The sequence below is a fragment of the Pelodiscus sinensis genome, chromosome 6 (genome assembly GCF_052426305.1).
Source record: "Pelodiscus sinensis isolate ZL-2025 chromosome 6, ASM5242630v1, whole genome shotgun sequence".
NCBI classification, from domain to species: Eukaryota; Metazoa; Chordata; order Testudines; family Trionychidae; genus Pelodiscus; species Pelodiscus sinensis.
The window spans coordinates 128192059-128205899 of NC_143057.1; the positions used below are offsets into that span (position 1 = coordinate 128192059).

The 13841-nt window shown below is 48.5% G+C and overlaps 1 protein-coding gene across 1 annotated transcript in view; it reads left to right on the forward strand.

Moving 5' to 3' along the window:
• The window catches only part of DNAI1 (dynein axonemal intermediate chain 1), a 217942-nt gene that overhangs the window by 76570 nt on the left and 127531 nt on the right, over positions 1 to 13841 (forward strand). The window contains exon 13 of the mRNA XM_075932798.2: positions 12353 to 12600. Coding sequence (XP_075788913.2) covers positions 12353 to 12600 — 248 coding nt within the window. The remainder of the gene's footprint in view (positions 1 to 12352; positions 12601 to 13841) is intronic.

Below are 13841 nucleotides of genomic sequence, written 5' to 3' on the forward strand. Positions count from 1 at the left end.
GTAGACTGTCTAGCCGTAATGCTGTGAGAGTTGGGGGCCCGGGAGAAGGGCTAGATGTGGCACTCATCAGTGGAAAAAGTCTAACTTTGATAGTGCAAAATGGGCCTTAATTTGGGTCCAATATTACTTGAGGGTGTATTTCTGTGAACTGTTACCGCGCTCCAGCTGGCTTCCTCACAAGTTACACGGGCGTGTTTCTGATGCTTGGATTGACCTAGCTAGGTTTTTGTACTTGGTGCAACCGAACTTAGTCAGTTAGTACTTGCGTGAGAGGCTTGAGAGCAAGACAGCCCTGCCTCTGTGTGAGGGGCTCTGCAAAACGTGGGCAGAAAGGGGTTAAAAACCTTCCCTGCAGGCACACAGCAAAACTAGCCCTGCTGGGGCTAAGCTGTGAGAAATGGTGGCTATGGAAAGGCTCTTTATGAAGAATTGAAGTGCTTTAAGGTGACAGACTGTGGTAGGAGGGGTTCAGAATAGGGAAAGCGGGGTAACCTTGAAAATGCTCCATGTAATGGGGTCGGCGTTCACCTCCTGCGAGCACCCCCTTTCGGCCGAGTGCAGATTTCTGCACCGTTTCAGTCTTCTAAAAGTCTTGTGGCTACTCAGCCCTGCGGCCGAGTCACACTCTTTCACTCGTGGGATGAGGTTTACCGGGGAGGTCGACAAACGCCTTTGATGTCGACCGTGGAATGTCCAGACTAGCGCACTGAGCCGACAAACAGCTGATCGGCACAGCGTGGCAGCCATTTACATTTAAATGAAGCGACGATTATATAAATTGCCGCTTCATTTTCCTATGCCGGATAGCCTAATCTACATGCCTCTGTCGCCAGAGGTGTGTAGTCTAGACATACCCTCTGAGTCCCGTCTCTGTCGGCTTCCACACTTGGTAGGAGAGTGGTGCCTGCAGGGCTCCCCCTCCTGGAGACAGCGTCCTGAACAGCTCCCCACTCTGAGCTGTCCCTGGTTCTGCCAGCCATACCCCTTAACCTTCTCCCTTCAGGTCTGGGCTGCAACTGAGCTGCCGCTGCTTCTGCAGTGCCTTTTGTAGTCCTCCCTGACCCCTGATTGGCCGGTTACTGCAGGGCCTCTGTAGCCTCCTGGAGGACTTCTCTATGGCTTTAGGGCCTAGCCCCATTACACTCTGCTATGTTTTTAAGGATGTAGCCAGATAAGAGAGTGCAGTGGCACAAATGTCTGAGGAGTATGGCAGCGGGTGTCATAGACTCAGTAGAAAGCAAGGAAGGGCGGGGGCAGAGTGGCTGGGACTCCCAGGGAGTCACGACTCTGCCAGGCAAGCCAGCCTCAGGCCGTCTCTGAGCCACGCCAGAGCACTCGGAGGACAAGGCCACAAGCTGGAGATGGAAGCCCTGAGCTCCCTGGGAATCTCTCCTTTGCGCTCTGTTTATGGACTCTGCCCTTTGTTGACTGGCTGTAAGGCACTGCTGACGAGGCTGCACAGACCAGGGCTTTGCACAAAGCAGCATCCAATGCCATTGGTGCTCTGCCCTTGACTAAGAACAAATTACCTGAGCTCCTGGGGAAGGGGCCTAGTGTAAGTACTGAGATGCCTACTCCCCAGATCCAGGGTGTGTCAGTGCAGCCTGCTGCAGCGAGCCTCGTGCCAGGGGTCGAGAGTCCCTGGCTACTGGGCTCAAGCTTGCTGTGTGGCCGGTGCTTGCAAGCTGTGGCGGGGGGCTCTGAAACCTGGGGAGGGGTGGGCAACGTCAAAACACCCTCCACAAGGCGGATGCGCACCTTGCGGCCCCACGTCTGCCAGCTCAGGCTGGAGGCTCACTTCCAGGGGCTGCCTAGATGGGCCCTTGGGTGGAAGTCACAGTGTTCCACAGTGCTCCCCCTGAAATCTGTAGGTGCCTAATCTCACTGGGCAGCTGAGGGGTCCAGGGTAGAAGTGCCCTCGGTGCCTCTGACCATGCACAAGCAGTGCCCCTCTAGACGTCAGACGTCTAAGTCCCAGAGTGATTCGTGGACCAGGGGAAGAGCGGCATGTGGAGACGTGCTGGGGCAGGCACGCTCAGCGTGTGCTAGCTGCATTGGGCCCTAGTCAGCATCCAGCAGCTTGAGGAGTGCCTGGTGGTCGGCACTCGGGGGGAGAGCACAGACCTGGGATGTGGGAGATTCAGGTTCAATTTCCTCTTCGCTGCCAGAGGGGGAGTGTGACAGGGCACCGGGGGCGCAGCCTGGACTGTGGGACCTCTGAATCCTCTGTCCCACCAACCTGAGGCATCCCTCTCACCCTGTGATGCTGGGTGAAGTGATATGCCTCTGCCAGGTGCTGCACTCACAGACACCCACAGGCCGGGACACACACCTCTGAGTAAGGGACGTTTCGGAATAGCGGGTTATTTTGAAATTTGGCACTGTGTAGATAGTGCCAAGTTATTAAATAAGCTATTTCGAGCTATGGATGCACTGTAGATGCGCCCTAAGGTGCCAGAGGACTCCTCGATGTTTTTACAACTGAGGGTGACAGCACCATCTTTAATGCCATCAAACAGACTGTCAATTGATCAGGCTTTTCCTTCTCAAATGACTTGACTTAGCTCTGGCTCATCTCAAGCCACTTCTCCTCTTTCTCAAAAAAGAACAGTTGTTACCGTCTTTGAGACCATCTAAGAGGTGTCAGACAATGTGGCCTTTTCTTCTAGGACTCTCCAGCTAAAGGGAGCAAGGGATGCTGTTAAAATGAAAGCCTGACTTAATACTTTGCATTTCAAAAGCTTTTACTGTTTTTCCTTCTTCTCTTTATCTTTACTAACAAGTTTTTAAAAATCAATAGTATGGTATGAAATAAGCTGAGGTTTCTGTATGCCAGGCTCTGAACCTTATTTAACACTTTAATGTTGAAGAGTGACTGGGTTAAATGAATATATTTGGTCCTTTATTCCCTATAAATAACCAGGCATCCCCAGTCTCTCCTGTTGAAATTGTTTCAGTGCAGGTAAATAACCAAAGAGTGACTGGAGGAGGGGGACTAGGTTCAGGATCTTCCACTTCCCAGGCAGGGGCCCAAAGCAATAAACCAGAGTCATTCTTGTGCTTTTTTACTCAATAATTGGTTAAGCTTTTATCTACCATGGACCAGGCACTGGAACATATCCCCTAGCTCAATAGTCAGAGCATTCAATCATCCAGTTAATGCACAGGTGCAGTCAAAAAGGCATATCGAATGTTACGAACCATTAAAAAAGGGCTAGAGAATAAAACAGAAAATATCTTATTGCCTCTATATAAATCCATGATGCGCCCACATTTTGAGTACTGCGTACAGATGTGGTCGCCTATTCTCAAAAAAGATCTCTTGGCACGGGAAAAGGTTCAGAAAAGGGCAACAAAAATGATTAGGGGTTTGGAATGCCTGCCATATGAGGCGATTAAAAAGACTTTTCATCTTAGAAAAGTGGAGTCTAAGGAGGGATATGATAGAGGTCTATATAATCATGATTTGTGTGGAGAAAGTGAATAAGGAAAAGTTATTTACTTGTTCCCATACCACAAGAACTAGGGGTCACTAAATGAAATTAATAGGCAGCAGGTTTAAAACAAACAAAAGGAAGTTTTTCTTCTCACAATACATAGTCAACCTGTGGAACTCCTTGCCAGAGGATGATGTGAAGGTCAAGACTTTAACAGAGTGTAAAAAAGCACTAGATAAGCCTGTGGAGTTATGGAGGCTAGGTCCATTAGTGGCTGTTAGCCAGGATGGGTAGGAATAGATGACAGGAGAGGGATCACTTGATGGTTACCTATTCTGTTCATTTCCTCTGGGGCACTTGGCATTGGCTACTGTGGGAGGGCAGGATACTGGGCTAGATGGACCTTTGGTCTGACCTAGTATGGCTGCTCTTACGTTCTGTTTCTTTGGTCAAAATCCTTTTCCATCCTCATCCTAGATTTGAATTGCTGTAGCCAGGTGCCCTCACTCTGCCAATATCTCAGGCCTGATCACACCACTTGTAGACTCACCTCCCCCTGCTTTCTTCCCTGTAGCTTTTATAGGGCAGGGACTGCCTCTCTCTCCATCAGAGGGGTAGCCGTGTTAGTCTGAATCTGCAAAAGTGGCGAGGAGTCCTGGGGCACCTCTGGGTCTTTGCCCACGAAAGCTTATGCTCCAACACTTCGGTTAGTCTATAAGGTGCCACAGGACTCCTCGCTGCTCCCTCTCCTCATGTTCTGTCGTGTCAGTACTCAGGAATGAGTAAGGATAAAGCCCTGCCACGCTTTCTCACTAATCACCGGACACACCTGTGGGGTGTTATGGTGACTATTTCATAGAGGGCCAAGGTGGGCTCCATGAAGGTAATTGGGCGTTGCAGTGCTGAGTGTCATGGTCCACAACAGCCAATGTGCAAGGGTGGGAACCGCCTAAGCCTGCCGGTGGGTGATGCCAGCCGGAGGAGCGTAGGCTGAGCCCTGCTCTTCTCCAGGTGAGCAGGTGAGAGCACTGCTGCTCTTATAACCACTAGCCCAGTGGTTAGTGCGTTGTGGGAGAGCCGGGTTCAATTGCTCCCCTGTGCTGAAGGAGCGAAAGGATTTGAACAGGGTCCTCCCGCCTCCCAGGACAGCCATATTGTAACTCTTGTGCAGTGTGTCCTGGGAGTCCCGGCAGGCTGAGGGGGGAGGGCCTGTCCGTTCCTGTTCCTCAAGCCCTTCCCCATCCCACCGCTGTTCTGCCCTCTCCCCTCCCCATAGCACCCCGCCCCCCCAAGGGCGCAGCTTTGAGGCGTGGAGGGGGGCAGCAGCAGGCAGGCACCCATCTTTCCAGCAGCAGCAGTAGCCAAAAGGAAGAAGAGGTCACTTGGTGGGTGCCCATGCTCTGCTTCCCTGTAGCTTCTGCTACCGCAGAGAATGCAAGGGGACCCGACCGCTGCTACCACTCCGCGCCAGCTCCAACCCCCAGTAAGCCCTGAGGCCAGTCCCTTGGGGGATGGGGTACCATGAGGGGGAGAAGGGGAGGCAGTGGTAGGAAGCTGCAGGGCTTGGGGCACAGGAACAGACAAGGCCTCCCCTCCGGCCCCTGGGACTCCTAGGCCAGATTGTGCAACTCTTCTGGCTGGGTATGGCCGGCAGGCCAGGAGTTTGAGACCCCTGCTGTAAAGTATTCTTTCTCCCTTTCTGGTTTTCAGCCTTGATTCCTAATTAAGTGCAGATCTCATTTGCATGCCCTGGGAGTGCAACTCCAGAACAAGCCAGGCACTGTTTTCAGGAATGTACTTTTGTGTCCCTTTTGCCCTCTGTTCTTATCTTCTTGTGACCCTCCCATCTCGAGCACCCATCCCATCTCGGTGTCTCCCATCTTCATTTGCCAGCCAACATTTAGAGAGTGATTCATGGCTCCTTGACAGCTTGTTTCCCTAAAAGGAGGTGTTATATATTGATCCACATTATTTAGGTAAGTGGCCTCTGATGCATGGCAGAGCCCATGGCACAGCTATTAGGTCTACGGCACTGCTCAAAGGTGCATAAATTCCATCCCGCCATGTTAGCTGTCAGTTTTTTCTCTTTTGACATGTTCGAAGCGTTAACAAATTTCTGTCTTCCCCCTCATGCTTCAGAACTACAAGTTCTTTTCTTTCTAACCAGAGGCACGGACTGTAACATTCATCTGATGGGAAGTACCAGTAACTAAAGCCAGGGGGAGTATTAAATAATGATATTCAAACACCTCAATTAGCATATTAAACAAGCCAGAATTTGTCCACAGCAGATAATTTGATGCATCAGAATTTACAGCTCTTGCAGTGCTGCACTGGATTGCCTAGAATGCATGAGCATTTTCTGACCCTGGGAAGTATTCATGCCTTCTGAATTCCATCCTAGTCGGGGATGTAATTTTGAAACACTTTCCAAACGGGCAGATTTCAGTAAGTAGTCAACAGCAAAGAGTTGCCTTCAAAGAAGGGAGTTTCTAGCAGTGTTCCACCAGAATTGGTACTAGACCCAACACTATTCAATATTTGTCTCAGTGAGTTCGCAGTACGTTTACAATCACTGCTTATAAAATTTGCAGATGACACAGAATTGTCAGAGCAGTAAATAAGGATGCCAGCTGGTCATACAGAGTGATTAGCATCGCTTGGCAAACAAAATGAGTGTTAATTCCACCAAATGTAAATCCATCTAGGAACGAGGAGGCAAGGTCTGTACCCTAGAAAGCAATGACTCCGAAAAGAACAAAGGAATCATTGTGGACAAGTATCGGAACATGAGCTCCCAGTGCGATGCTGTGACAAAAAGAGCAAACGGGCTAGTTGGATGTATGAACAAAGAGTTGGAGTGTGAAGGTAATTTTACCTCTCGTGAGATTGGCATGGGAATACTCTGTCCACTATGGCCATTCTTATGAGAGAGACAAGCTTTCAAACTCCACAGCGCTTTTCTTCAGGTCTGGGAAAGATAAACTCAGAAGAAGAGCTCCATGAAGCTCAAAAGTTTGCCTTCTACCAATAGGAGTTGGTCCAAAGATTCTCACCCAACTTGTCCGTGAAAGATCAAACTGCATTGAGCTCATTGGTATGCACATAGGATGTTTCTCAAGAAATCAAGGTGAGCTTTGACTGCTTGCTTGAATTCTATACAGGTGTGTGACTCTAGAGGTGTAGATTTACGTCTCATTTTTTGACACACTTAGATTCTCATGAGAACTCTTAGCACTTGTCAGGACACTTTTATGCAATACAATGAATGTATTAGAAACCCCTCTGTTGGATGCAGCGTTACTGTAGTAGTGTTGGTCCCAGGCTATTAGAAAGACAGAGTGCTTCTTTTATTGGACTAACATCTGTTGGTGAGACAGACAAGCTTTCGAGCTTACCCAGAGCACTTCTTCGGGTCTCTGAGAACATTTCCCAGACTTGACAGAGCTCTGTGTAAGCTGGTGTCTCTCTCACCAACAGAAATTGGTCCAATAAAGATATTATCTCCCCTTGTCATTTTCGAAATGCCTGCACAGATAAATGTTGGACAGCAACAGCAGTTTCTGAAAGCTAGTTCTGGTTGTAATGTTCCGGTTTCACATGAGAACTTTGGGTTTAGACAGACTCTTTAAAGGTGAAATAAGACAAACATTACTCAGACACTGCTCACGCTTCTTTTCCATCTAGCCAGTCTCTTAAATGGCTCAATGGCTCTCACTACCCCTTTGGTTTTCTAAGTAGGGACTTGTGACTTCCACCCCCATCATTTCTGAGTGGCTTGTAATGAAGGCCACCGCACAAACGGAAGTAGTGTAGTACCACTCTAACTTGTTCCAGAGGATGAGCTCTGGGTCTATTCTGACTGTGGTATAATTAAGACATAAGAACAAGGGTTGCTGTCCAGTTATTTTTTTCAGACTCTTAACTTTCACGGTTGAAACTGGTATGAATGGTCTCTGAAATGTACTGAAGAGGATCTTCTCTTTCCAAGTGGTGCCATTCACAAATACACTGGTTCTGTCTATGCTAAAGGTCAGACATGTGGCATGAGTGCAGGCCAGCATTAAGGGTTCCCATCAGACACATCCTTTCTTCCTGGGAGCTGGGTCTTCTGCATGCTTAGAACCCTGCAAATCTGTGGATATCCACTGTATGTCCATGAGTATCCGCATCGGCAGATGTAGATGCCGATATCCTATCCACAGCTCATTTTTGCAGATACAGATGTGGATGAGGAAGGATACAGATTTTGTGCCCACCCAGGGCTCTATACATGCCTTCCTCCTTTTCTGTTGTTGCCTCATGTTGTACTGAAAGCAAGGCATGGAATAACCCGTCTGTTTCTAATAACGTTGGCTTGGATCCATCAGACATGGCATTCAGACTTATCAAAATAACCATTTCTTATTGCAAGTGTCTCCAGACCGTCTGTCTCAAAAAGGAAGAGACATTTTAAGTTAGTCCCAGAGTTGCTTCATCTGGTGACCTAAATCCTGGGAACTTCACTGCTCAGAACTTTAGATATGCCTAGGTGGTTTACTGCTTTGCAGTGAAATTCTACAAGCCTTCCACTTGGAAAATCCATAAAATGGCTTTATATCAGGCTTCAGTGTCTCGGATATGCCCTGTTCCTGACATTCTGGAATATTTAATAGGAAATCAGGGTTCTCTTTTTCAATTGTTAAGGATTGTATAGTAGCTATCGCAGTTTAGCCTTCTTCTGTCGTCTCTCAGCCTTCAGCGATAGTACGCCTTAAAAGACTTTTGAATGCAAGTTTGTTGTGCTATTGAAGAGTGGGATGTGATCTGAGTCGTTACCACATTTAGTTACCATCCATTTGCGCCAGTTGTTGCATGTTCTCTTCACTCTACTTTTTCTTAACATTAGCTTCCCCGATGTGATTATATCTTTGAAATTCAGGTTTTTGTGACTTACTCCCATTCATAATTTTCATAAGTCTTCACCTCTTCAAGTTGATTTAACTGCGGTGAAATTCAGAAATCATTTCCTTTGTGGCCATCTTCCAAAAGCCACCTGTTATTCCTCTGAGGCTGAGGGGGTGGGGGAGGCTGCTTCGAAGCAGCCTCTGTCCAAGGGGAGCTTGGGCCCACAGGGGACTGAAGCTGCTTTATGGCTGCCTCTCCTCCTCTCTTCTCGCCCCTGCTAGAGGCAGCAGCGTGGGGGAGAGGGAGTAGGTGGCACTGCAGAGCCAGTGCTGGGGGGAACTGGCTTTTAAGCCAGCTCCCCCAGCACCAGCTCCTGCTTCCCTGATTGCTGCCTCTGTGTCAGAGGCAGCGGGGGGGAGGGGAAATGCGAGTAGTCAGTTAATTGTACAGTCGACTACTCATTGACATCCCTATTCTAATGTGTCAGTAGAATGTAATTGTACCTCCCCTCAGCCCTTGTTTTGTTAGGGTAAACAAGCCAAACACCATATATCTCTTCTCATAAAGTAGATTTTTCCATTCCCCAGATTATTCTGGGGAATAAACGGACACAAATCATATATCAGGAATGGTCATATACAAAAACCTGGAGGCGAACACTTCAGTCTCCCTGAACACACAGTAGCAGATTTAAAGGTAGCCATCCTGCAACAAAAAAACTTCAAGAACAGACTTCAAAGAGAAACTGCTGAACTACGGTTCATCTGCAAATTTGACACCATCAGTTTAGGATTAAACAAAGACTGTGAATGGCTAGCCAACTACAAAAGCAGTTTCTCTTCTCTTGGTGTTCGCACCTCCACATCAGGTGTTAGAAGTGGGCCTCATCCTCCCTGACTGAATTGACCTCGTTATCTCCAGCCTTACTCTTGATTGGAACTCTTTTCTCCCCTGGAATTTCCACTACACGCATCTGACGAAGTGGGTCTTTGCCCACGAAAGCTTATGTGCTCCAATAAATCTGTTAATCTATAAGGTGCCATGGGACTCCTCCTCACTTTTGCAGATTATTCTAGTGGCTCTTAGTTACATAAGAACATAAGAATGGTCATACTGGGTCAGACCAAAGGTCCATCTAGCCCAGTATCCTGTCTGCCGACAGTGGCCAGTACCAGGTGCCCCAGAAGGGGTGGACCGAAGACAATGATCAAGTGATTTGTCTCGCGCCATCCCTCTCCAGCCTCTGACAAACAGAGGCCAGGGACACCCTTTATATCCCCTGGCTTATAGCCTTTTATGGACCTAACCTCCATGAAATTATCTAGCTTCTCTTTGAACTCTGTTATAGTCCTAGCCTTTACAGACTCCTCTGGCAAGGAGTTCCACAGGTTGACTATGCTCTGTGTGAAAAAGGACTTTCTTGTATTAGTTTTAAACAGTAGTTGCATCTGTTCCAGTTTGAATTCATCCTTTCTTAAATGTGGGGGACCTGATTAAACTTACGTAAGCTGGGCTGAAATACTGCTTGCTATCAGCCAGCTAAAAGGAGAGAACTGCCCTGGGGGTGGGTGTGCTCACTCCAATTGTTTAGCTCTGCAAGATAATTAACTGTTAACTGTTGATATGTAAATACAGTTCATGCCAGGAGGAGGAAGGAATCCGAGGTGTGGCTATGTAAATCCAATTCAGACAGGGCTGATGGAGGATCAGTGCTGGAATGGAATGTGATGTATTGTAACTAATTTGAGGCTGTTGTGGGGGTCACAAATCATGCTACCCCTAAATGTAGGAACTGTAAAATATGACACCAGTGCTTGCAGGAGAGACACCATCACTGTAAGAGGTCTCAGAGGAACAAGTCTCCTCCCTGCCAGAGTTGAGTGAACTGAGTTGCGGGGGAAAGGGCTTGAGGGCTTGAGTCAGCCTGCTTCCTGCCTGCCCGGTGTGAGCTGTAAGACTAGCTCAACCTGTCCCTTCCGCCTGATTTTAAGGACAAACCTAAAGCAGACTTCATGAGGCGTCTTTTTGCTAGTTCAGTGGAAGCTGCAATCTTTGGCCAGCGTAGGTGGTGGCTAAAGAGCTGAAATCACTGGTTTGGCTGGGAGCCAAACCCATTGCAGCCAGTGGAGCAGCTGGCAGGAATGACCAGCAGGCGGCCGGTAGGAGTGGTGGCAGGTGGCCAGCAGAGTGGCTGGTGGGAGCAACCAGCGGGTAGCCGGTAGGAGCAGCACAAAGGTGGCATAGCCTCAGGCTCAAGGAGTAGAGTCATCAGGATCATGTGTCAGGGTCTGCACTGACTGGACAGAGCTGTAAGTGGGGCATTTGAGGTGCGGTACGGAGAAAGTTTGGGTAAGTGAACAGAACCTTTACCTTGTTGGACTGGGGAGCCTAAGAGGCAAAAGACATTGCTCAGTCCTTTTTGTGCTGGAACAGTTACTCATGGGGGAGGGGGCTACGAATTCTGTTTGTGGTATTTTCCCAAGATAATGCCATGTGACTTCTCTCTCTCTTTTATTAAATGTTTCTTTTCGACACTCAGATTCTGTGCTTGCGAGTGGGGGAGCATTGCCTCTCAGAGGCGCCCAGGGGTGTGTGAATTTCCCAGGCTACTGGGTGGGGGCTCGAGCCGGTTCTGTGAGAAATGGACCCCTAGATATTGAACCCGGCCCTGGTTGCTGCTGGGCCTACCCAGCGGAAGGGTTACATTTATATGTAGCAACAATCTTTTCTACTCCCATTGAGCACAGGAAAATTTCCCTTAAATGGTCGGAGAACTAAGAACGACAGGAAACAAAGAGGACTGAGGTGGAGGTGGGGAGGGAACAAAGAAAAGGCCAACAACGAATAAAGAAAAGGAAATAGACATTTCAAGCAGGAAGAGTTTGCATCAGGCCACACAATGGAAAGGAGAAGCTAGGTAGGAAGGGACAAGGGAAGCAGTAGTTTTAGATGCAAGAGAAGTTGCACTTACAAAACAAAGCTGTCAAGTTAGAAACAAATAGGAAATAAAGCAACAGTAACTTGTCCGTTACATTTGTACTTAAATGTGTTAGGTGCTATGTGCGATAGATGGGTTATTAAATGTTTTCCCATGCAGGGAATAAAGGAGATGATTTAGTTCCTCTTTTATATAGAGATTAGAGTACATCCACCTTGAGCTCTGCAAGGGAAATACAATCCATACACATTGAACGACTGTCAGATAGCTCAGACTCATTCCCTCAGAGACTCTGGCCTTCCTCTAAGAAGAAACCTGAGCAAACACAGGCCTTTTAGCATAGACTCATAGAACCCTAGGATGGGAAGAGACCTCAGGAGCCATCGAGTCCAACCCTCTGCCCAAAGCAGGACCAACCCAACTCAATCATCCCAGCCAGGGCTCTCTCAAGCTGGGCCTTAAAAACCTCTAGGGATGGAGATTCCACCCCCTCCCTAGGGAACCCGTCCCAGCACTTCCCCACCCGCCTAGGGAAATAGTTTTTCCTAATATCCAACCTGACCTCCCCCACTGCAACTTGAGCCCATTGCTCCTTGTTCTGCCACCTGCCACCCCTGAGAACAGCCTCTCTCCAGCCTCTTTGGAACCCCCCTGCAGGGAGTTGCAGGCTGCTCTCAAATAAGCTCTACTCCCTCAGCCTCGCCTCTCAAAGAACTGAAAACTGCAGGAGACAACCAGTGCTAAGGCGAAGGTGGGGGTGGGGAACAAAGAAAAGGCTTAAAACTAATAAAGAAGAGGAAATAGACATTTCAAGCGAGCAGAGTTAACATCAGACCACGCAATGGAGATTCCATCACCACCAACTCCAGGTTCTGGAGAACCAAAGGGGGAAGTGCCTCCAGAGCTGAGGACCCCTCCATAAGAAAGGCAGCTCCCCTTAAAATGTCTTTATGAGATCTAGCCCAGTGCTGTCCTGGTTCTCCGTTTATTTCTAGGGTGATTGCCACTGTACCGTGTAGATCAGTGAGTAAGGACTTTGTGAGCACATGCCTCCTTCCTTCCATCATGGTGTGACTCTGCCTTTCTCTAGATGACTTCATGAAGCAGAGCCGGGGTATGCTCCTTCTGTACACTTTGAAGAACCCCTCCTTCCCGGAATACATCTCCAGCAGCGAGAGTGGCATCATGTGCCTTGACATCCACAACGACCACCCCTATCTTCTTGCTGTGGGCTTCTACGATGGCAACGTAGCCATCTACAACCTGAAGAAGTTGCCCTTGCAGCCAAGCTACAAGAGCTCTGCCATGTCCGGGAAGCACACAGACCCCGTGTGGCAGGTGGGTGCCTCGGCGGGGAGTCGTTCTTTACCTCTTATTGACCGCGATCTTGAGTTAGGTTGAGTTCAGACAGCACAGTGGTGAGTCCGGGATGCAGGGTGAAATACTAGCTACTGATGGGTAACTTTCGGGCAGCCTAATCGATCCTACTGTAATATACTGAAGTCCGTAGGAATTGGATGAAATAATGAGCCAGAACAGGCACTAGTTATATCACCGCAACATTGATTAAATAGTTATTTTTCTTGCACTTTATTTGAGATTAGTGACCAACTTCTTTACTGGGAGTAGCCCATATCCTTTGTATATTACCAGTGTCACTCTGACTTCCTGCATGTACATTTATGTATCTCCCAAAGGTAATGACAGAGGATCAGGGTCTAGCAGGCACCAGGAAGTGGGCGAGGCGTACAGAGTGATTAATCAAGTGTGTGACAGTTGTATTCTGGGAAGACCAGCCCAGTGACAGCCCCTGTGCAATTGAGTCTCCTTGAGGCCTTGTCCACACAACCAAGTTTTGTCATCAAAAGGCAGCTCTGGGCAACAAAACGGCAAGAGCGTGCACGTTGCAATGTGACCTTTGTAGGGAAAAAGGCTCAGTTTCAGTGCCAAAAAACTTCCACCCATACAAAAGTGTTTTCTTTCCCCCTCCCTTGACATAGAGCCAGTGTGGACTCTGCTGTTTGTTTTGTTGAGAGAACTGGCTTCCTCCAGTACCCTACAATGCCTACCCTGATGGCTCTGCTCAGAGTTTTGTGATCTCCGCTGCCCTGCAGGCATGCGTGCCCCCCCCCCCCTTTCAAAGCTCCGGGAAGTATGTGACAGTTGAGTGAGCTGCTCTGTTTGGGGGACAAACGAAAAGCAAAGCATTGGAATGCTCCTGTTCTGCCCTCCTAGGAACACAGCGGCAGGCAGGCTGCTGCTACAGGGGGAGGGCTGGAGAGACGGATGGTGCTGCTTTGCCATTCCTCATCATAGAGAGCTCACAGAGCTATTCATGGTGCTACTCCCAGTAGCTGAGGAAGCTGTGGGAGAACTCGGAGGGAATCCCACAAAGTGCAGGGATCAACTCGGCCTTCCCACAGCACTGCACTGTGGGATACATGCACATAGTGCACTGCTTGCATGGTCAATGATGGTGCCCCAATGCGAACATGATCTGTCAACAGAGGGAGCAAGCGTGAATGCCCTCTGGCCATTTTCGTTTTACTGACTTAGGGCATCAACATAAGGTTTTTGTT